The 23,909-nt window shown below is 39.0% G+C and overlaps 2 protein-coding genes and 2 non-coding genes across 8 annotated transcripts; 3 read left to right on the top strand and 1 right to left on the bottom strand.

Moving 5' to 3' along the window:
• The first annotated feature begins 7,714 nt into the window (after nucleotides 1–7,714).
• On the top strand, nucleotides 7,715–13,541 carry LOC141774476 (myelin and lymphocyte protein-like). 5 transcript variants are annotated; one of them, XM_074647172.1, is made up of 6 exons: nucleotides 8,394–8,492; nucleotides 8,787–9,293; nucleotides 9,536–9,702; nucleotides 10,366–10,530; nucleotides 10,741–10,857; nucleotides 11,201–13,541. In XM_074647172.1, the coding sequence occupies exons 3-6, from the start codon at nucleotides 9,577–9,579 to the stop codon at nucleotides 11,342–11,344; spliced, it is 552 nt and encodes a 183-aa protein (XP_074503273.1). In that variant the 5' UTR covers nucleotides 8,394–8,492; nucleotides 8,787–9,293; nucleotides 9,536–9,576; the 3' UTR covers nucleotides 11,345–13,541. The 5 variants fall into 5 exon arrangements, with proteins under 5 accessions (XP_074503272.1, XP_074503271.1, XP_074503273.1 ...); XM_074647171.1 differs by lacking the exon at nucleotides 8,394–8,492 and adding an exon at nucleotides 7,715–8,303 and having other exon boundaries at nucleotides 8,787–9,702; XM_074647170.1 differs by lacking the exon at nucleotides 8,394–8,492 and adding an exon at nucleotides 7,715–8,379 and having other exon boundaries at nucleotides 8,787–9,702.
• Nucleotides 13,542–14,601: 1,060 nt separating this feature from the next.
• On the top strand, nucleotides 14,602–22,036 carry LOC141774479 (myelin and lymphocyte protein). The gene is made up of 4 exons (XM_074647175.1): nucleotides 14,602–15,429; nucleotides 19,825–19,992; nucleotides 20,076–20,201; nucleotides 20,646–22,036. Exons 1-4 carry the CDS (start codon nucleotides 15,337–15,339, stop codon nucleotides 20,718–20,720), a joined length of 462 nt encoding a protein of 153 aa, XP_074503276.1. The 5' UTR covers nucleotides 14,602–15,336; the 3' UTR covers nucleotides 20,721–22,036.
• Nucleotides 22,037–22,808: 772 nt separating this feature from the next.
• On the bottom strand, nucleotides 22,809–22,902 carry trnai-uau (transfer RNA isoleucine (anticodon UAU)). Its single transcript has 2 exons — nucleotides 22,865–22,902; nucleotides 22,809–22,844 (listed from the first exon to the last, which is right to left on the bottom strand). It is a non-coding gene; the product is annotated as a tRNA-Ile (tRNA).
• Nucleotides 22,903–23,258: 356 nt separating this feature from the next.
• trnai-uau (transfer RNA isoleucine (anticodon UAU)) lies at nucleotides 23,259–23,352 on the top strand. Its single transcript has 2 exons — nucleotides 23,259–23,296; nucleotides 23,317–23,352. It is a non-coding gene; the product is annotated as a tRNA-Ile (tRNA).
• Nucleotides 23,353–23,909: the final 557 nt, after the last annotated feature.

Genomic DNA, 23,909 nt, shown 5'->3' with positions numbered 1-23,909 from the left:
CCTGCATGTTTTCTTCATGTTTAGTATGAACAAAAGATAAATGCATTTATAAATACATAAACGACTCCCAAGTTTCTATTCTTTATTGAAAGGCTCAGTTTTGATGTTTGCCGCATGATTTATTATTGTTTGCATTTTTCACGAGAACGTCCAAACATTTGAGGGTGTAAATATTTAGATGATTTCACTTTACAGGTAGTTTTTGGAATCTATGATGTGAAATAAATTAATTGGACATTTAAACATTGTGGCTTTTCTGTTTGTTCAGACTTTAGATAAGATAATCAACACATAAAATGACATTGAATGAGTGTTAACTGAAGCGCAGATTATATATTGTGAAGAAAAATAAAATTTCACCATAACCTTTCCGCACCATTAAAAGATAATGTGACAACTGTAGGTTTCAGCCTGGTGTGTCCCTCCAGTTTATATCATATTACATTTATTTAAGAATTTAACAGAACTAATTCTGAATTTTGAGATGTATATTATAAACATGTTCTCCTACACATTTGTACCAAATACATACTTTTTTTGTCTACTGCTTTACAGTATTTGCAATTGTGTTTCCATTCACATATTTTATGTACATTTTGAAAAGCAGTATGGAAACTGCAAAATTCAATAAGACTTCAATCGCTGAATATGTTCTGACGTATATACCGACAAGTATACCGAAAAGTCTAAGTGTACTTTGCAAGTATACAGAAAGGTCCAAATATATTTGGCTTAGTACTATAAGCTCACTTAAGAAAACTTAAAAGTATACTTGCAGTAAAAACTAATAAACTAGTAGTTTACTGAGAGTATACTTTAGAGTGTACTTTCATAAACTAAAAAAGTGGGCTACAAGTATATAACTAGTATACTATCTGTATACCTATAAGTTCACTTGTAGTATAGTTCACTTCATATTATAGTTGCAGTACAAAATACAACTTAGATGAAAATTAGTTGTGTACTCAAAGTTTACTTTTCTTACACTTTAAGTACACTTAAAAGTATACTTTTATAAACTAAAAAGTGGGCCAATTTAGTCCCAAGAAGTATTGAAGTTGTAAAAAAGTATGCTACTAGCACACTGGATATTAGAATACTTATTACATAAAGTATACTTGAGAAAATATACTTGAACTTTACTTAATTTTACTTCATAAAATAAACTTGAAGAATACCACTTTTTCGTAGGGGATGTTTGGAAAATAAGTATACTTGGCTTATACTGAAAAGTATGCAGAAAAGTATATTTGGCTAATTACCATAAGTTCACTTAAGAAAACTCACAAGTACACTTGCAGTAAAAACTATTAAACTAGTAGTTTACTGAGAGTATACTTTAAAGTGTACTTTCATAAACTAAAGTATACAAGTCTATAACTAGTAAACTAATAGTATATCTATAAGTTTACTTGTAGTATAGTACATATTATAGTTGCAGTACAAAATACAACTTAGATGTAAACTAGTTGTGTACTCAAAATGTACTATTCTTACACTTTAAGTACACTTAAAAGTATACTTTTATAAACTAAAAAGTGGGCCAATTTAGTCTGAAGTATTGAAGTTGTACACTTAAAAGTATCAAATCAAATCAAATCAATTTATTTTTGTATAGCGTCAAATCACAACAGAAGTTATCTCAAGACGCTTTATATATAGAGCAGGTCTATGACCGTACACCATAGTTTAGAGACCCAACAGGATCCACCAAGCGCACTGTGGCCAGGAAAACCTCCCCGATTACTGGGAAGAAACCTGGAGCAGAACCGGGCGCAGGGCGGGCGGCCATCTGCCGAGACCGGCTGGGGGGATAGATAGATAGAGAGAGAGTGAGGGAGAGAGAGAGAGAGAGAGATAGATAGAGAGAGAGAGATAGAGAAGCAGCCACAATAGCAGTCTAGCAGCTGTAATAGCTAATACAAGTAGGACTGATAACACAAAACCAATAGTGGTGGATGGAAAGAGTGATAATACAACTATCGGAAAGCCAGCACTGTCCAGCATCTCTCCTCAGTACGTCCATGTGTGTTGGTTTGGGACGTCCCTGCGATCGATGCCCGTGCGTTGGTTCCTGCAGCATCAGCATGCTTGTTGGGAGCTCTTGATGTCTTTGGCAGTGATTGAGAAGTGTTATTCTCCAGGCTGCCACATTGTCACTAGGTGTTGGAAATCCCTCGTAGCATTGGTAGACCCTCGTACAGACGTAGTTAATTAGGGATGGTAGCAGTTGGTGTCAAGCAGGCACCGACGCGGCAGCAGATGCAGCCACAATACCGGAGACCACCAAGATCCAGGTGAGACCCTGCTCCAAGTGTACCCATGCTCCAGGTATGACCTCACTCCAGGTGTGACCCCGCTCCACGGTTAGCTGCGAGACAAGGAGGCACAAGGACTCCCGGGAAGGAATGAAGTTAGTAACAACATGGACATGGGACATGAGTATATACAGAAGGAGAGGGGAGCTCAGTGTGTCATAGGAAGTTCCTTATGACAGTGTGTCATAGGAAGTCCCCCGGCAGTCTATGCCTATAGCAGCTTAAGTATAAGCGTTATCAAAGAGGAAAGTCTTTAGCCTACTCTTAAATGTAGAGACGGTGTCTGCCTCCCGGACTGAAACTGGGAGCTGGTTCCAGAGAAGAGGAGCTTGATAGCTGAAGGCTCTGGCTCCCATTCTACTTTTGGAGACTCTAGGAACCTCAAGTAACCCTGCATTCTGTGAGCGCAGTGCTCTAGTGGGGTAGTAGTGTACTATGAGCTCTTTAAGATATGATGGGGCCTGACCGTTTAGCGCTTTGTAGGTGAGGAGGACGATTTTAAAATCTATTCTGGATTTTACAGGCAGCCAGTGCAGAGAAGCTAATACAGGCGTAATATGATCTCTTTTTCTAGTTCTAGTCAGTACACGTGCTGCAGAATTCTGGATCAACTGGAGAGTCTTAAGAGACTTATTGGAGCAGCCTGATAATAAGGAATTGCAGTAATCGAGTCTAGAGGTAACAAATGCATGGACTAATTTTTCTGCATCATTTTGACACAGGATGTGCCTGATCTTCGCAATGTTAGGTAGATGAAAGAAGGCAGTCCGTGAGGTTTGTTTTATGTGAGAGTTAAAGGACATATCCTGGTCGAAGACAACTCCCAGATTCCTTACGGTGGTGCTGGAGGCCAGGGCAATGCCATCTAAAGTAACTATATCATTAGATAATTTGTTTCGGAGGTGCTCAGGGCCTAGTACAATAACTTCAGTTTTGTCTGAGTTTAACATCAGGAAATTGCAGGTCATCCAGGTTTTTATGTCCTTAAGGCATGCTTGAAGTTTAGTTAACTGGTTTGTTTCGTCTGGCTTGATTGATAGATATAATTGGGTATCATCTGCATAACAATGAAAGTTTATGGAGTGTTTTCTAATAACATTGCCTAAGGGAAGCATATATAAGGTAAATAGAATTGGTCCAAGTACAGAACCCTGTGGAACTCCGTGACTAACTTTGGCGTGCATGGAGGACTCATCGTTGACATGTACAAACTGAGATCGATCTGATAAATAGGACTTAAACCAACTTAGTGCAGTTCCTTGAATGCCAATTAAATGTTCCAGTCTTTGTAATAGGATGTCATGGTCAATGGTGTCGAAAGCAGCACTGAGATCTAGCAAGACAAGTACAGAGACAAGTCCTTTGTCCGATGCCATTAGAAGGTCATTTGTAATTTTCACTAGTGCTGTCTCTGTGCTATGGTGCACTCTAAATCCTGACTGATAATCTTCGAATAAATGATTGTTCTGTAGAAAGTCACACAGCTGACTGGCAACTACTTTCTCGAGTATTTTGGAGGTAAAGGGAAGGTTAGATATAGGTCTATAGTTGGCTAGGACCTCTGGATCAAGAGTGGGCTTTTTAAGAAGAGGTTTAATTACAGCTACTTTAAAGGACTGGGGTACATAGCCTGTTAGTAAAGACACATTGATCATATCCAGTAAAGAGGTGCTAACTAAGGGTAAAACTTCTTTAAGCAGTCTAGTTGGAATAGGGTCTAGGAGACAGGTAGATGATTTAGATGAGGAGATCAGTGAGGGTAATTTGTGGAGATCGATAGGAGAAAAGCAGTCTAAATATATATCAGGTTGTACAGCTGTTTCTAAGGTTCCTAAGTTTGAGGATAAATTGGTACCAGTTGACGGTAGGAGGTGATTAATTTTGTCTCTAATAGTTATGATTTTATCATTAAAGAAACTCATGAAGTCACTACTACTGAGGGTTGTAGGAATACATGGCTCAATAGAGCTGTGACTTTCTGTCAGCCTGGCTACAGTGCTGAATAGAAACCTAGGGTTGTTCTTATTTTTCTCTATTAATGATGAGTAATGGGCTGCTCTGGCATCACAGAGAGCCTTCCTATATGTTTTAAGACTATCTTGCCAGACTAAATGAGATTCTTCCTGTTTGGTGGAACGCCATATCCTTTCCAGTTTCCTCGATGCTTGCTTTAATTTGCGTGTTTGAGGGTTATACCATGGAGCTGACTTCCTTTGTTTTACTAACTTCTTTTTTAGAGGGGCAACAGAATCAAGTGTGACTCGCAGTGAGTCTGTAGCACTATCTACAAGATGATCAATTTGGGTGGGGCTAAAATTAACATACGAGTCCTCTGTTATATTGAGACATGGTATTGAATTTAATGCTGATGGAATCGCTTCCTTAAATTTAGCTACAACACTATCGGATAGACATCTAGTGTACACACTTTTATCTGATGGTGTATAGTCTAGTAATAAGAATTCAAAAGTGATTAAATAATGGTCTGATAAAAGAGAGTTCTGTGGAAAAACAATTAAATGTTCAATTTCAACGCCATATGACATAACAAGGTCGAGGGTGTGGTTAAAGCGGTGAGTAGGTTTATGCACGTTCTGCGAGAAACCAATTGAATCTAATAAAGAGATAAACGCAGTACTGAGGCTATCATTATCAACGTCCACATGAATATTAAAATCACCTACTATAACGACTTTATCTGTTTTCAGGACTAAGCTTGATAGAAACTCTGAGAATTCAGATAGAAATTCAGAATATGGGCCTGGAGCGCGGTACACTATAACAAATAAAATTGGCTGTAGTGCTTTCCAGGTTGGGTGTGAAAGACTAAGAACAAGGCTTTCAAATGAGTTATAATTTAGTTTAGTTTTAGGGTTTATTAATAGGCTTGAGTCGAAGATGGCTGCAACTCCACCTCCTCGGCCGGTGTCTCGAGGAATGTGAGTATTAATATGACTCGGGGGAGTGGATTCGTTTAGGCTGACATATTCTTCCTGACACAGCCAGGTTTCAGTAAAACAAAATAAATCAATGTGATTATCTGATATTAAATCATTTACTAGTAGAGCTTTAGATGACAGAGATCTGATATTTAAGAGTCCACATTTAATTCTCCTGTTTTGTTGCTTTATTGCAGTGCTAGTGTTAGATTGTATTAGATTATTATGTTTAACTCCTCTTCTGTTTACTTTTGATTTAATTAATTTAGGTGGGGCAGACACAGTCTCAGTTAGGTTTGGGGTTAAGCTATGGGTGGGTAACTCCTCTAATGGAAGCGCAGAGAAGTGTGTAAGACTACAGCTCTGCGTCCTGGAATGACCTCTGGTTTGTCATGGATTTGTTCCACCAACAATCTTGGTCAGATTTCTGGATAAGAGAGCCGCACCATCCAAAGTAGGATGAATGCCGTCTCTCCTAATCAGACCAGGAATTCCCCAGAAAGGGTTCCAATTGTCAATGAAGCCCACATCGTTTGCTGGACACCACCTCGACAGCCAGCTGTGGAATGACTTCATGCGGCTATACATGTCGTCACTGGTCAAATTGGGGAGGGGACCAGAGAAAACTACGGAGTCCGACATTGTTTTTGTGTATGCACACACCGATTGGACATTAACTTTAGTGACCTCCGATCGACGTAACCGGGTGTCATTACCGCCGACGTGAATAACAATCTTACTGTATTTACGTTTATCCTTAGCCAGCAGTTTCAAAACAGATTCAATGTCGCCCGCTCTGGCCCCCGGGATGCAATTAACTATGGCAGCTGGCTTCGCTAACTTCACGTTCTGCAAAATGGAGCTGCCGATAACCAGAGTTGGTTTCTCAGCGGGTGTGTCGCTGAGAGGGGAATATCTGTTAGAAACGTGAAGCGGTTGGTGGTTAACCGTGGGCTTCAGGGTACGACTATGCGTCCTTCGGACAGTCACCCAGCCTCCCGGCTGCTCGGGGGTTGCCGGGGGACGGCTAGCAGAAGCTAAGCTTGGCCGGTCTGCACCGGCTAGGGGCTGGCTAACTACAGAAGAAGCTGAAGCTAAAGTGCAGAACCGGGCTTCTAACTCGCTAACCCTCGCCTCCAATGCAGCGAGTGCACTACACCTAATACATGTACCATTAGCTCTAAAGGAGGCAGAGGAATAACTAAACATAAGACACACAGAGCAGGGGAGAGCAGGAGAGGGAGAGAGAACAGGAGAGCAGGAGAGGGAGAGAGAACAGGAGAGCAGGAGAGAGAAGGAGAAGGAGAGAGAACAGGAGAGCAGGAGAGGGAGAGAGAACAGGAGAGCAGGAGAGAGAAGGAGAAGGAGAGAGAACAGGAGAGCAGGAGAGGGAGAGAGAACAGGAGAGCAGGAGAGAGAAGGAGAAGGAGAGAGAACAGGAGAGCAGGAGAGAGAAGGAGAAGGAGAGAGAACAGGAGAGCAGGAGAAGGAGAGAGAACAGGAGAGCAGGAGAGAGAAGGAGAAGGAGAGAGAACAGGAGAGCAGGAGAGAGCAGGAGAAGGAGAGAGAACAGGAGAGCAGGAGAGAGCAGGAGAAGGAGAGAGAACAGGAGAGAGAAGGAGAGGGAGAGAGAACAGGAGAGCAGGAGAGAGAAGGAGAAGGAGAGAGAACAGGAGAGCAGGAGAGAGAAGGAGAAGGAGAGAGAACAGGAGAGCAGGAGAGGGAGAGAGAACAGGAGAGCAGGAGAGAGAAGGAGAAGGAGAGAGAACAGGAGAGCAGGAGAGGGAGAGAGAACAGGAGAGCAGGAGAGAGAAGGAGAAGGAGAGAGAACAGGAGAGCAGGAGAGAGAAGGAGAAGGAGAGAGAACAGGAGAGCAGGAGAAGGAGAGAGAACAGGAGAGCAGGAGAGAGAAGGAGAAGGAGAGAGAACAGGAGAGCAGGAGAAGGAGAGAGAACAGGAGAGCAGGAGAGAGAAGGAGAAGGAGAGAGAACAGGAGAGCAGGAGAGAGCAGGAGAAGGAGAGAGAACAGGAGAGAGAAGGAGAAGGAGAGAGAACGGGAGAGCAGGGGAGAGCAGGAGAAGGAGAGAACAGGAGAGCAGGAGAGAGCAGGAGAAGGAGAGAGAACAGGAGAGCAGGAGAGAGAACAGGAGAGCAAGAGAGAACAGGAGAGCAGGAGAGAGAAGGAGAAGGAGAGAGAACAGGAGAGCAGGAGAAGGAGAGAGAACAGGAGAGAGAAGGAGAAGGAGAGAGAACAGGAGAGAGCAGGAGAAGGAGAGAGAACAGGAGCATTATTAATGTTCTTAAGAGACACAGGATTGGTGGATAGAATTTAAGAGTAGGAGTAAAGAGCAAATGACATGATGTTACACACTCTTGTACAGTAGGTGGCGGTATGCACCTTAAAGTTGGTTGCGATCCGCCAGAAACCGAGAGAAGAAGAAGAAGAAGAAGAGAGAGAACAGGAGAGCAGGAGAAGGAGAGAGAACAGGAGAGAGAAGGAGAGAGAACAGGAGAGAGAACAGGAGAGAGAAGGAGAAGGAGAGAGAACAGGAGAGAGAAGGAGAAGGAGAGAGAACAGGAGAGAGAAGAAGAAGGAGAGAGAACAGGAGAGCAGGGGAGAGAAGGAGAAGGAGAGAGAACAGGAGAGAGAAGGAGAAGGAGAGAACAGGAGAGCAGGAGAGAGCAGGAGAAGGAGAAGCCATCGCTAACGGCTAAGCTACTGCTAAGCTACTGTTATGCTACGGTACGATAGCCCAGCTAGCGTTAGCCGAGCTGAATCTGTGTGGTTAAGTCTCTAAGAGGAGCGAGTTGTGAGTGCTTAAGCAGAACTAGTGTAGATATAAATGTAGCGGGTAGTTATCCGCTGTAATGAAGAGTATAGAACTATATTGCCCTGGATGTGCTAGAGCAGCTACAGAATACAGCAGCACACAGAAAGACAGGCAACCGGAAATGAGGCAATACGCTTACCGTCAGCACGTCAGCACGTCACAGACGCCCAGTTCGTAATACTCACAGCCTATGCAAAAACAGGCCGATGCAAAAAGTATGCTGCTAATACACTGATCTTAGTATATTTACTATTCTGTTAAGTGCATTACTGCCTGCTGTGGACGTTTAAGGTAATGAGTGTTTTTTCTCCATGTTGTTGTTTTCAGTTGAACAAAGAGCAGCCCACAGTTTGCATGCAAAAGCAGTTATCTCCCTTCATTTGAGCCTTGGAGTATGTAAAGATGTGAATCATTGTTAGATTGACTGTTTTGATAAAGAAATAGTCCTGTGGAAGGAAAATGTTATTTGAATTGATTGTTATGAATGTGTTTTAGTCTACACATGTGGGAATGCTCACTTTTCAGATTGCTTAAGAGAGATTTCAACGGAGGTCTAAGCTAATAACTGTACAACTTGTAAACTTACCTAAGTTACTTACCTGGTGGATATGTATGTTAGGTTAAAACACTTACCTGCCATGTTGTTATCTGCTGTGAATGCAGAATATTAATACATGCTTTGTATGTGTTTATTTCAGTTTTACAGAAACGACCATCAGTAAAGCCACACCTTTTTCAAGACACGGTTTTATTGGAGTTTTTGTTCACCATCTGTTTAGCTTTGCTCTGACACGTAATTGTGAGGACAGAATACTTACTGCATGAAGTATACTTGAGAAATATACTTGAACTTTATTTAATTTTACATCATAACTGTGATGGAATTTTCCATTAATTCCTCTCTTATTGGTAGAAAGGTCAGAGTGTTTGTCAGAGTGTCCCTCTGTTGACATTATTGGGTTGGAGTCCTGTCTAGAGGAGCCACCGTTATCTGTACAGCTGTGTCTGTAGGGAGACCGTAGAGCCAGTCGCTAGGGCAACCAGGGTCAGAGATGCCAGAGGAACGGAGTAAATCAAAACATGATAAGGGGTAAGACACTGAGCACCAGGGAGGAAGGGCAGAGTTGTGAGGCCTTCACGCAGAGAGCATCTCAATGTGGAGACCTGACAATTGCTCCTTGATCAAGCTTCAATAAACCTTCTTTGTAAGACATCATCAGCTCCGGGACCTCTTCCTTCCTTAAGTTAACTTGTGTATCAATTATTCCATCACAATAACAAAATAACTTTTTTGTAATTGTTGACCCATAAAGCCGGTCATATATTTAGAGAAGACTCTGCTGTTGTGTGTGTAATAGAAACAGAGGCTTCTGGGACTCAGCGAACACAACGTAACGGTCATAAAGTTAGTGAGACCTCAGACTCAGTGAGCTGTTTCTTTACTCAGCAACAACGCTGCTCCGTTAGTTCAGAGGAGATTGTGGGCTCATGACTCGGCACCGGGACGAGGAAGAGGCAGAGATGGCTGCGACTACTGCTCAGCCGATGGGGAACCTGCCCAGAAGACTGGGGATCTGCACCACGGCCCCGGATATATTCTACCTGCCTGAGCTGGTGAGTGGACGAGGACAGAGGACAGAGGACAGAGGACAGAGCGGCTGACCTTGAAGTCAGTCATGAAGGGATTATTTCAAGTTTGATTTGATTTAAAAATATTTTAAATACAACAAATATTGCAACACTACACGATTTTTTTTCATGAAAACAATGAACGTATTTTGTCCACATGGTATATAATTTATGTCAAAAGTAAAACGAGTCATCCATTCTTACAAAACACATAATACATGAACTATTTGGAGCCTCCAGTTGTACATTTTGCAGTTAACAGATGAACAAAATGATTTTTTTTTTTCAAATGAGTGCACATTAATAATAATAATAATTAAAGCTGCGAGCAGCGATGAACGGGCCTCGCCCTCCTCGCGCGTCGGGGGTACTGGCGGTACGCCGACCGACGCGGTGAAACCAAAACTGACGAGCCCCATGACGCCTGCCACAAGACACTACGACAAACGGTTAACGAGTTATGAAAGGGGGCGGGGCTAATGTGTAGGGAATGGGGATAACAATACCAACTTAACAGGCACTCTCTGCTGAGTGATATGACACCTCCCACAAGACTGTCACATCTCACGTTTCACTCATATTGTATTTGTGCTGCTAATCTAAGAAAGAATGCGGCCAACTCTTCTTCTTCCCTGAGTGTCCCTGCAGGTGTTCGGGGGTTTGGTGTGGATCCTGATGGCGTCGACTCTTGTCCCTCTGGACAACCCTATGGGCTGGGTGATGTTTGTGTCCGTCTTCTGCTTCGTAGTGACGACGGTCTGGTTCTTCATCTTCCTCTGCGGAGCCAATCAGAGCAGCGTCTCGCCCTGCCTGGTAAGACACGCCCATCACCAGCTGATTGGGATACAGGGTTTAACAGTGGATAGGTAGTGATGTGTGAGTGTTGCTGTTAAAAATGCAACATCATGCAGGGGCGTCCACATACTTTTTAGGCTTATATAGTGTAGCGTATAACCTTTATTCCACAGCTGCCTACTTTCTTCTTCTATTTCACACTTCTTCCTTCTTACCGTGTCGTTTCAGGATGTGGCCTATCATTTTGTGGCGGTGGTTTTCTACCTCAGTGCGTCGGTGTTTCTGACTTTATACGCCATTTTAAGCATGATTTTCGGGAACATCGGACTGGAGTTCGCTGCAATGGTACGTCTAACCCACACACAGACGTACAGATCCTAGCTATTGCTATATTTACATATACTACAATATTCTGATATACTGTAACTCTGTTAAGACAACATTAACAAACTAACAAGGAAACAATTTGTGATTGTTCCAGTTTAAATTAGGTCTGTGGGTTTGAACAATGTTTGTAATGACTATTATACAATAGAATCACATCTTGCAGCTCTAATGAAATAGAAATGCATCTTTATGTTTGTCTCCTTTAAATCAGTGTGTTGACAGCGGTGGTCTCGTGGCCAGGCTTTACAACACCTCCGTCTTTCTACCTGAAGGTGACCTCTGTGTGTTTCTGTGTTTTCAGGTGATGTCCTACGTGGCCACTCTCCTCTACTTCCTCCACGCCATCTTCTCCGCCATTCGATGCTCGTCGTCCAAAAAAACAACGAGAATACCAAAGGAGAAGAAACCAAATAACCTGCTGATCGTCGGACTAAACACAGAATGACCTTTTTGTGTTTTTTGTTCTTTATAATTTTCATGTCAGTAAGAGAAACTTAGTTTTGAACCAAAGTGTCAAAACGTCAAATGAATGAAGGTTATTGATAAATGTTTATTGATCTGGTTAGCGAGGAAGACCTGAACATTATTACCCCACAATTTACTCTTATTATTATTAATCAGAGAGACAGTTTGGTCAGAAGGTAAATGAGCCTGTTCAAGTTCAAAATTGTCAGAAATAAATGTATGAGGAATATAGCATATAGCACAAGGAAGACTAATGAGTGTAAATAACTAATTCAAGATATTATTAATATCTAGGAGCAGTTACATTATGACATTTTAATTCACATTCACTTTTCTTTTTACTTGCACTGTCACCAAATAAGAGATAATTCACCCAAATTTAAAAAAACTTTACATACTTACCTAAAGACACCGTTTTGTGGCCAAACATCGCCCAGCAGAGTGTAACTCATTGGTTATTGGTGACTTTACTGTACAGGTAAAATGACAGATGACCCTAAAACTTGGTGTAGGCTATTTCTTAAAGGACGTTTCTCTTTATAAAGGTGCAGTAAACATTTCTACAATCAACGTAACATTAAAGCATTTCATAGAATAGCAGAGCTTAGGAGAAAATCTTAAAGGAAGAGGTTCTTTCCCTGGTGGAGGGCAAACTGGATTCACTCCAGTTTGCATATCAAACAGGTAAAGGAGTGGAAGACGCTAAACTCTTTATCCTGGACAAAGTTTATAGACACCTGGAAACACCAAAAGCTCATGTCAGACTCTTATTCGCTGATTTTTCTTCAGCTTTTAATAAGATGCAGCCTCACATTCTGATTGAGAGGCTTGCATCTCATTTTAACCTACCTCACCAGCTTTTAATATTGGTTTTAAACTTCTTAACAGACAGAACACAACAGGTTTTAGTTAATGGTATTATGTCTAATACCTCGGTCTCTAATACAGGTTCTCCGCAAGGCTGCGTCCTTTCGCCATTGCTTTTTATTTTGTACACAGATAGCTGCAGGTCTTCTAAGGAGGGCAGCTTATTAGTGAAATTTTCAGACGACACTGCACTCCTGTCGCTCCTACAAGGGGCAGAGTCAGATCATGGCTGCGCTCTTCCTGCCTTTGTCGAGTGGTGTGACAAAAATTATTTTGATCTTAATGTCTCAAAAACTAAAGAACTTGTGATTGACTTTAGAAAAAACAAGATCAATCCCACTCAGAGTATAATTCATGGCGACGATGTTGACATCGTGCACTCTTATAAGTACCTGGGCACAGTGTTTGACTCTCATCTCAAGTTCGATGTAAACACTGAGTCCATTGTTAAACGAAGCCAACAGAGAATTCATTTGCTGCGGAAAATCAACTCCTTTGGTGTGAGTAGATCTATCCTGTGCACTGTCTACTTGTCATATATTGAGAGCCTTTTAACCTTTTCATTTATTTGCTGGTTTAACGGTTTGTCTATGAAGGACAGGAATTGCCTAAATAACATTGTGAAAGTCTGCTCCAAAATCATCGGAGCCCAGCAGAGCAACTTAAACTCTCTCTGGGAGAAATGTGTCCTCCAGAAGGCCAAAAACATTATTAATCACGACCAAATCCTGTCTGGTGAGTTCACACTACTGCCTTCAGGACGGCGCTATCTGCCGCCTCACAGAAAGACAAACCGCTACTCCAAGTCATTCATTCCTTCTGCCATTACACTGCTGAACGCAGAGTAACTATCATGAATGAACGACAACAAAAATTTTTTTATTTACTTTGAATGTACAATTATTTTGCACTAACCACATAACGGTTGTCTGTGTTTGCATTAGGTACATTCTTGGAATACAATTTGCGATGTGCAAATACTCTTGGCACTTTATTCTATTCTAATTATTTATTTATTCCGTTATTCTTTTATCTCGTCTCGTTTTTATTCTTGTATTCATTGTTTTTATTGCGAAGATTTTTAATTTTTAATCTTGTACTTTTATTGTTCTGCACCTACCCATATGCCACCTACTGTGTTCCCTCTGTCAATGATGATTGTGCAGTATGAATGTGTGTATATGTTTCGGTGGACTGCAGAAACTGAATTGCCCTTCGGGGATAAATAAAGCTCTCTGTATCTGTATCTGTATCTGTATCTAGTGTTAGTATAGCTGAGTACATTTAAATCGCTAATAAATCCTCAAAACCTCCGCACCTGCATGTTTTCTTCATGTTTAGTACTATAAGTTCAATTAAGAAAACTTACAAGTATACTTGCAGTAAAAACTAATAAACTAGTAGTTTACCGAGAGTATACTTTAAAGTGTACTTTCATAAACTAAAAAAGTGGGCTACAAGTATATAACTAGTAAACCAACAGTATACCTATACGTTCACTTGTAGTATAGTTCACTTCATAATATAGTTGCGGTACAAAATATAAATTAGTTGTGTACTCAAAGTTTACTATTCTTACACTTTAAATACACTTAAAAGTATACTTTTATAAACTAAAAAGTGGGTCAATTTAGTCCCAAGAATTGAAGTTGTACACTTAAAAGTATGCTACTAGTACACTAGATATTAGAATACTTACTACATAAAGTATACTTGAGAAATATACTTGAACTTTACTTAATTTTACTTCATAAAATAAACTTGAAGAATACTACTTTTTCGTAGGGGATGTTTGGAAAATAAGTATACTTGGCTTATACCGACAAGTATACCGAAAAGTTTAAGTTTACTTGGCAAGTATACAGAAAAGTCTAAGTGTACTTGGCTTATACTGAAAAGTATGCAGAAAAGTATATTTGGCTAAGTACCATAAGTTCACTTAAGAAAACTCACAAGTATACTTGCAGTAAAAAACTATTAAACTAGTAGTTTACTGAGAGTATACTTTAAAGTGTACTTTCATAAACTAAAGTATACAAGTCTATAACTAGTAAACTAACAGTATACCTATAAGTTTACTTGTAGTATCTTTCACATTATAGTTTTATATATTTATATCATGTTTATTTTTGTTTATAGCTTATTTTGTATATTGTATATTCTTAAAATTTCAATTTTTTTTAATTCTATTTTATTCTAACGTTTTTATCTATTCTTTTGTTATTATACTGTTTGACTTGCACCAACATAACCAAAGCAAATTCCTAGTGTAAATCTCTTACACCTGGCAATAAACACAATTCTAATTCTGATTCTGATTCTAATTATAGTTGCAGTACAAAATACAACTTAGATGTAAACTAGTTGTGTACTCAAAGTTTACTATTCTTACACTTAAAGTACACTTAAAAGTATACTTTTATAAACTAAAAAGTGGGCCAATTTAGTCCCAAGAAGTATTGAAGTTGTACACTTAAAAGTATACTTCTAGTACACTGATATTAGTATACTTACTACAAAAAGTATACTTGGGGAAAAATATTATACTTAAGAATACTTAGCTTATACTGACAAGTAGACTGAAAAGTCTTAGTGTACTTATATAAATATACATGAACTTTACTTAATTTTACTTCATAAAGTAAACTTGAAGTATACTACTTTTTTTGTAATTGATGACCCATAAAGCCGGTCATGTATTTAGAGAAGACTCTGCTGTTGTGTGTGTAATACCAACAGGCACTCAGCGGACACAACGTAAAGGTCATAAAGTTAGTGAGACCTCAGACTCAGTGAGCTGTTTCTTTACTCAGCAACAACAATGAAGACACTTCAGCTGCGCAGGTTATAGCCTCGGGACACTAAATTCAAACCCCTTCACACATCACCAGCTCACATTAAACAGCAGGTCGGCCCTGGGTGCTGCTGGGAGATAGAGGGTGTGTCTGGTCTGTGCCAGTGTGAGAGAGCTTGTTGTGGGACGGGAGCAGAACGGGTTTGTCTGCTAAACTTTCTCTTAAGGGTCAGCAGCACCTGTCGCCGCTCCGTTAGTTCAGAGGAGATTGTGGGCTGTTGACTCGGCACCGGGACGAGGAAGAGGCAGAGATGGCTGCGACTACTGCTCAGCCGATGGGGAGCCTGCCCAGCGGACTGGGGATCTGCACCACGGCCCCGGATATATTCTACCTGCCTGAACTGGTGAGTGGACGAGGACAGAGGACAGAGGACAGAGCGGCTGACCTTGAAGTCAGTCATGAAGGGATTATTTCAAGTTTGATTTGATTTAAAAAATATTTTAAATACAACAAATATTGCAACACTACACGATTTTTTTTCATGAAAACAATGAACTTGTCATTTTTTTTTAAATGATTGCACATTAAAATAAGAATTCTAAAATAATAAAAAGTACACGTAAGTAAAGTTCAAGTATAATATCCCAAATTATGTAGTAGGTATACTAATATCAATGTACTAGAAGTATACCTGTAAGTGTACTAATTCAATACTTCTTGGGACTAAATTGGCCCACTTTTCAGTTTATAAAAGTATACTTTTAAGTGTACTTTGAATACACAACTATTTTACCTCTAAGTTGTATTTTGTACCGCAACTATACTAAAAAGTGAACTATACTACAAGTGAACTTATAGGTATACTGTTAGTTTACTAGTTATATACTTGTAGCCCATTTTTAAGTTTATGAAAGTACACTTTAAAGTACACTTTAAAGTATACTACTAGTTTAATAGTTTTTAATTTTCTTACTGTAAGTGAACTTATAGTACTTAGCCAAATATACTTATACTTTTCAGTATAAGACTTTTCTGTTTACTTGCCAAGTACACTTAGAGGTTTCAGTATACTTGTCGGTATAAGCCAAGTATACTTAATTTTGTTAAGTTTATCTCTGATAAGTACATAAAAAGTAATCTGAAAGCATACTCTCTTATTTTAAGTTTAAAAGAAGTATACTAATAGTATACTTGTATTTTGTACTGTAACTATACTATGAACTATACTACAAATGAATAGGTATACTGTATATAGTGTAATAGTTATATACTTGTAGCCCACTTTTTTATTATGAAAGCACACTTTAAAGTACTCTCAGTTTAATAGTTTTTATACTGCAAGTATACTTATATATGCTTGTAGCTCTTTAGTTTATGAAAGTACATTGTCTGTATAAGCCAAGTATACTTAAGTATACTGTATCTCGATCAAAAGATTAAGTACAAGTATAAGCCAAGTATACTTAGACTTTTCTGTATACTTGTCTGTATAAGCTAAGTATACTTTTGTATATTTCTGATAAGTACATAAAAAGTAAACTGAGAGTATACGCTCTTATTATAAGTTTAAAATAAGTATACTAATAGCCCTCTTTGATAAACTTATATTTGATAAGGGCACTATGTGATAACTTCAGGATCTAAATTAGATTTAATTGAATAGATTTAATTTTGTTGGTAAATCTCAAATAAATACGATCCATAGTTGAAGATTGATTTTGAACTCTTGCAAAAATGTGCATTTTGTTGAAACGGGAGATGATGAAACAGATTCCTCACATGGGAGCAGCAGCTTTGCGTCTTTTCACATCTCACGTTTCACTCATATTGTATTTGTGCTGCTAATCTAAGAAAGAATGCGGCCAACTCGTCTTCTTCCCTGAGTGATGACAAAAGATAGAAACTGCTCATATGACGGCTGGAAGACACCGAACCGTTGGTGCCGTTAGGAAGGTGTTTCACTATATTTGTCTGATACTATAACGCCATGCTTCATCTCTGCAGCACATTGTGATATCCGAAGACTTTTTTTCCTTTTGGATATTAACATGCACACCTCCACTGATTGAATGCTTTGCTTAAGAGCACCTTGAGGAGGAATAACTGATACTGACTGATTATGTTATCGCACATTGCAGATTTCCGTCATATCGTGCAGGCCTACTTGACAGTATCTTTCTGTACTTTCACCAATAATCTCCGTTAACAGGTCAGTCGGAGTAATGTGATGAGAAACTGTTGATGTCCTGTAAAACTCTGAAATGCATTTTAGTAAGAAAGCTAAAAAAAGAAGAAGAAAATCTGACAAAAAGAAAACACTATAGTGAAGTTGCGATGCTCATAAAATGCAGATTACATTGAATTGATGCTGAATAGTTGTAAAGTAAATTTATCATCATACATGTGGATGAAAGGAGAATGCAGGGACTTTTATCTGTGACACAGTTTCTGGTGACTGAGAAACAATATTTGGCCTTTTTATTTTATTATTTTATGAGCCTGAGGTCATTGGCCAATTGAAACCGATTAAGTGCACTGTGTTGAGTGTTAGAGACTCAAAAGACAACAGGTTCCTCGTGGCACATTGAAATATAGTAACTGAAATGCAGTTTACATTATGTAGCCTCATGTTTTCAACCAAATGTAGACAGGTAGTAGATAGACAGCTGTTAAGATGTCTAAGTGTACGCTATATTTAGAATATTTTCACAGGTTTAGCTCGCCGTCAGACAGCCCTTTCCTACGGTTAACTGAAACCGTTAAATTACTGTCCTCACAGCCACCAGACTCCATTGACAAAAACAGTAATTTTACCTCGCAGATCACAGGAGTTACTGGTCTACCGCTGCATCAATCAGTTAGTTAGTTTGTGTTATTGTTGACTTTCGGATCCGAACTAATGAAACTTCAAAATAACTCAACAACACTTTGGGACACGAACGTTGAAACTCCTCTTACTTTTTACTTCACTGGCTCTGAGCGTAGCATATTTACGCGCATGCATTTACAGTCAATACAGACTACACGGCATACAAATGATGCCAAAAGCAAGAATGCAAAATTACTTTACCGTGTCATTCATACGCCATTTAGTGCGACCTGGCTGACATGACTTGTGGTTGAATTGATGCACAGGCTTTTTAAGATGAAACTGTCATCAAACGATTATGTGCGTTCACTTTTAGACGCTCAGTATCATCCAGGTCGGTTATGACACAATATCACACTTTGAATTCCAGAGAGTTTCGACTACGCGGATGCGGTCAACGCTCCACTATCACACTATCTAAAGTAACCCGGCAAACTAAACACCACCCATGCTGCGCTCAGAGGTGTGTAGAGAGTCAAGAGAGCTGTTTGTTTAGTCAACACTGAGAGAGATGTGGCTTCTGATCCGGCTGGTTTGTTATTCACAGACTGTGCAGCTGTAACTGGGAAGCTTTAAAATGAGCTCTTGACTTTAACGGGACGAGGATGCCGACATTCGGATCAGTTATAATGACAGTCAAAGGTTTCTCATCGCATACTTCTACTTCTGCTTCTAAACTGTCACTGTCAAGGTGAATTTAAAGGACAAATCAAAAAGACCACAGCTCAATTAGAGTAAAAGAAAATATGCATGTAGGTCAGAGGTCATTTTGGGGGGAATAGCGCCTAAGGAGCAGAAACGGAGAGTATCACAACACATTTCTGCTGGTTGGATTTCACGTCTTCAGGGAGTTACTCCACTGCAAAAATGTTCATTTTAGGCGAGTCGTTTCAGACTGATTGCTGGAGTTAATGTCACAGTGGAACGATGGAAAAGAGAGATTACAGATGGACAAATAGGGGAGTTAAACATATAGATCGTGAAGAAAAGAGGATTAACTGGGAAATAGTTTCTAAAAAGTCATATCTGTGTAAACTTTGTAAAAAAATAATCCTAATTTTACGGGAAATAACTACATTTTTAAAGTAGTTTTCATTTTTTTTTAAATTGTGTTTAAACTTTTTAAAATTATAGATATTATCTGTTAATTAACAACCTAACTGTAATAATGAAAAGTTACATTTAATTCTCATTTTTGTACAGTAAAATTAATATATTATTTATACAGTATTGTTTCTGCTTTTTTTTTTAAAAAGATATATTATACCATATATATTATACATACAGATATATATAATATATAATGTATATAACATGATAATAATTATCGGAAATGAAATATGTAGCTCATTATATAAAGGTTTATGTCTATTCTAACGCATTTCTTTGTAATTTTAAGGTAAATCTTACTAGTTTTATATTTATGTGTACTTTTACATTCAAACTATGTAACCTAATATTACAGAAAATAACAATGTTTTAATAATGTCAATAATGACAAATTACATTTATTTCTAATTTTTGTACAGTAAAAATACTATATTATTTATATAGTATTGTTTCTGCTTTTTTAGATATATATATATATATATATATATATATATATATATATATATATATATTACATACAAATGTATGTTAAATGACAATAATTATCTGTAATTAAATATGTAGTTCATTATATAAAGGTTTATGTCCAGACTAACAATTTATCGTTCTTTGTAAATTTAAGGTACATTTTTATATTTATGTGTACTTTTACATTCAAACTCTGCTGTTTGTTTTTAATATATTTTGTGTAAAAGATTTGTTGGATTTGGTTTGAACAGTGAGAAACAGAGTTAAGGCAATCACAGAAAAATATTTGAGTTTGGAATTTAGCGTTTAATCTCAACAACCATAATACCGACTGTCCCTCCGTCTTTGCAGGTGTTTGGTGGTTTGGTGTGGATCCTGGTGGCGTCGACCAAGGTGGACCCACCGAACCCTCTTGGCTGGGTGATGTTTGTCTCCGTCTTCTGCTTCGTCATGACCTTCCTCTGGATGATCATCTTCGCTGCTGGAGGTCATAAGAACCACCCTGGCTGGGCTGCTGCTGTAAGAGCTGAGAGACAGAAACACAGGAAATAAAACTGAGAGAGAGTTGATGTTGTAACATTATTTAATCTCTGTGTGTCCAGGACTTTGCTTACCACGGCCTGGCAGCGTTCTTCTACCTCAGTGCCGGGGTGGATCTGGCTTACATCACCTTCCAGAAGAAAGATTTAGGCACCTCTAAAGACTACCATATCGACATCGCTGCTGTGGTGAGAACTGGTTTAAAGTATCAATGACTGTTCATTTCTACATTATATACTGACAAACACTTAAAGGTCGACTCCATCAGTGTTCTTTTCTGGGTTTTTCAAATAGAAACGCCCACTCAGCCGTTACGTAGGTTACCAAAGTAAGCTAATTGAAGCTAATCAATAAGGTTATAGATAATGTGAATGCTAGCACTAGCGGAGTCAACGTTAGCTGATTTTTTTAAGTGAGTTTGTATGTATACTCCCGTGTTCTGAGAGGTAAAATTACTGTTTTTGTGAATGGAGTCTGGTGGCTTTGAAGAGACCTTTATAACGGTTTCAGTTTCCCGTCGGAAAGGGCTGTGTAACGGCGAGGTAAAGGGCTGTCTAATGGCGAGGTAAAGGGCTGTGTAACGGCGAGGTAAAGGGCTGTCTGACGGCGGTGTACTTGTGTGTTTGTCTCAGGTGTTCGCCTACGTGGCCACACTCCTCTACTTCATCCACACCATCCTCTCCTCCATCCGATGGAAAAACTTCTGAAGAGCGAATCACAGACCTGAGTGTCCAAGAAGTATACTGTGCATCCTGTGTGTGTACGTATGTGTGTGTGTGCACGTATGTGTGTGTGTGTGTGTGTGTATGTGTGTGTGTGTATGGTAGAATTACCCACAACTGACATCAAGCTGGTCAGATATGAGGGTATGAGAGTTTGCAAATTTACTTTAAATTTTCAATAATTTTCTACGTTTTTGCGTTCTCCGTTTACCACGGAGGCGTGGAGAAACTGATTTTATGTATTTGTTTCTAATCTCATCACAAAATATCAAGTCAAATAGCAAAAGTCTCTTTATGTAATACATAAATCATTGGCTAAGGACTATAACTTAAAGAAAACTCACAAGTTTACTTGCGGTTAAATCTAATAAACTAGTAGTTTACTGAGAGTATTTTTGTGTGTTGAGTTTACTTTCATGAACTATAAAGTGGGCTACAACTATATACTAGTAACTAGTAAACTAACAGCATACCTATAAGTTCACTTGTTGTATAGTTTACTTCATAATATAGTTGCAGTACAAAAAACAAGTTGTGTACTAAAAGTTTACTATTCTTACATTTAAAGTACACTTAAACGTATACTTTTCTAAGCTAAAAAGTGGGCCAATTTAGTCCCAAGAAGTATTGAAGTAGTACACTTAAAAGTATGCTACTATACTATACTACTATTAGTATACTTACTACATAAAGTATACTTGGGAATGAACTTAACTTAATTTTATTTCATAAAACACTCTTGAAGTATACTCCTTTTTCGTACCCAAATGTTAGCAAAATAATATGAAATTAATAATTTAAGTTGGTAAAAGTGCTGTCAGGTGTGAGCTCAATATATATTTACCTTTGTTATTTGAGCCACTGATCATTTATTACATGAGAGAAGGTGTCATATTTATTCTCTTTTTACAGAACCGTGGTGTAAATGTTGAATCACAGAGGTGCTGGTTTGTGTTGCCTTTAGACATTTTGCTTCCAGTCTTAAATAAATGAAGTTTAAAACCTGTTTTGATACCTTTATTACGTCGTATGTTCTTACATCCACACAGTTGCCTCTTTCTGTGATTCATGATCAGACTTACAGATGTTTGTTTCTCTACAATAACTATGACGTTGTAAAACACGTCTTACTGATCTTCAGATTCATTTTTTTTAACCACTGCCAATAATCGTTTCTTTGTCATATTGAACTAATGCCAACCAATCGTACGGTGAAGTGTATTTCTTTTAGCTATAAGGCCGAAATTTGTATAGTTTTGCCATTTTTGTATTCTCAAGATTAAAACAAGATGTGAACATAACTGAGTCTTTGTTTTATTCTCTCCACTTCCTCCCTGAAACATTTCAACAAATGAATTCACATTGATCCACTTTGATTGAGTTTTAACTGCAGCCTCAATGTTGTTGTGTAAGTCCAGGCACACCTGTACAGTTTACCAGTGGGTACATATTTACCACTTTCTTTTCAATATTTAAAGTTGATTAGCAGGATAAGAGTCCTGGAACTATTACAGTAGCACACATTCAGAGGCAGAGCTGCATTTTAGAAAACAAGTTAATGGAAGAACAACAGCGAGACAGTTTAGACCAAACGGAGCAGAAGAAACATTAAAGAGCAACAACAGACGAAGCAACAGAGATCAGAGAAGCTGGGCTGGTATGAGTAGTGACTGATGGGGAAGTGAGAGCAGGTGAGCGGGAGGTCAGGTGACTGCAGGGCTAACGAGGGACAGGTGAAGCTGATCAGGGCGGGGCAGATAATCACAACTGGCGGGAAAACACACAAAGACAGGAAGTGAAGTGATCTGAAACGATAGGAGGGGTGAGTAACAAAATAAAACAGGAAACATGACAGAATAAATGTAACAAAACAAACAAACATAACGTAACCTAGGGACAGGGAAGATTATCACATTTGTGACTGACAGACGTTTGTTTCTCTGCAGTATCTATTAATATAATATAATATGCAGGACTTCTCTCTGATGAACATTAAAGCACAGACCTGCATGCGTCATAATGAACCCAAAGAGCAGGACAGGTGCTATAAACACACAGGTTAGTGGACCACTCTGCTCCAGGTGAGGCTTGAACTCACAACCTCGGCATTGCTCTGCAGTTTACTGTCTTATAAGTACCGCGCGCTGACCGATTGCGCCACTGGAGCTGAAAATTAAAAGGAAACACATATATAGTTTACTGCACAGTTTATTCAACACCTGTCCACACTAATGCACTGGAAATTAAGCATGTTTTCACTCGAAGATTAACAGGATGTACACACGTAATACATTCAAAACAGCCTGTCAATCTCTTAAATTGAAGAGATGGAGCAATGTTTGAATTCTAATGAGAAAAATTAATAAAAGTTGGAAGCTTTCACATTTTGGATTGAAATCAGAGACAGACTGGAGTGTGTGTTTATTTTCATACGGTATCACACCAGCAGCAGCAACATCAACAAACACACAAACTGATCACAAATTTAGTTACACTATTATATGTAAGGAAGAACAGAAACAAGCTCCAGTGGCGCAATTGGTCAGCGCGCGGTACTTATAAGACAGTACACTGCAGAGCAATGCCGAGGTTGTGAGTTCGAGCCTCACCTGGAGCATTTCTATACTTTGTTGGACAGTTACAGTGTTCCTGTGTTGTAAAGCATGGAGCTGTTGGCTGCATGTATTGGTGTGTCCACTGCAGACATACCGTGCATTTAATGATATATTTGCAACATTCATCCTCTGAAAACCAAGATCAAAATAAAGTGGTGATACAGAAACCTGTGGGTGTATTTATATTGATTTATTTAACGAGTTAATGAGTTTCTGAGCTAATCGACTCCTCCTCTAGCTCCATAGTTAGCACACAAACATGAGTGGTATCGATCTTCTCATCTAATTATGTCAAACTAGACTGTAATTATTTTTCTATATCATTTCCATGACTGAAGTGGGTCTGGTTCCCTCTACTGTTGGACTATAAAACCTTACATTTAAGTCAAACACGATGCAAGCCTTAAAGGGACTGTATGTAAGTTTTTACACGTATATCTGTGGAGTTTGTGTTGGAGTCTGAGTTGTGGAGGAGGCTAGTTGTTTGTTGGCGTTAGCGGACTCCATTTCTAACCGAACATTAGCTATCGTTGCACACTGTTAGCCCTGTAAGAGGAGC

The sequence above is a fragment of the Sebastes fasciatus genome, chromosome 9, assembly GCF_043250625.1.
Source record: "Sebastes fasciatus isolate fSebFas1 chromosome 9, fSebFas1.pri, whole genome shotgun sequence".
Classification (NCBI taxonomy): Eukaryota; Metazoa; Chordata; class Actinopteri; order Perciformes; family Sebastidae; genus Sebastes; species Sebastes fasciatus.
The sequence above is the reverse complement of the archived record's forward strand: the minus strand, read 5'-3'. Positions and strand labels throughout refer to the sequence as shown.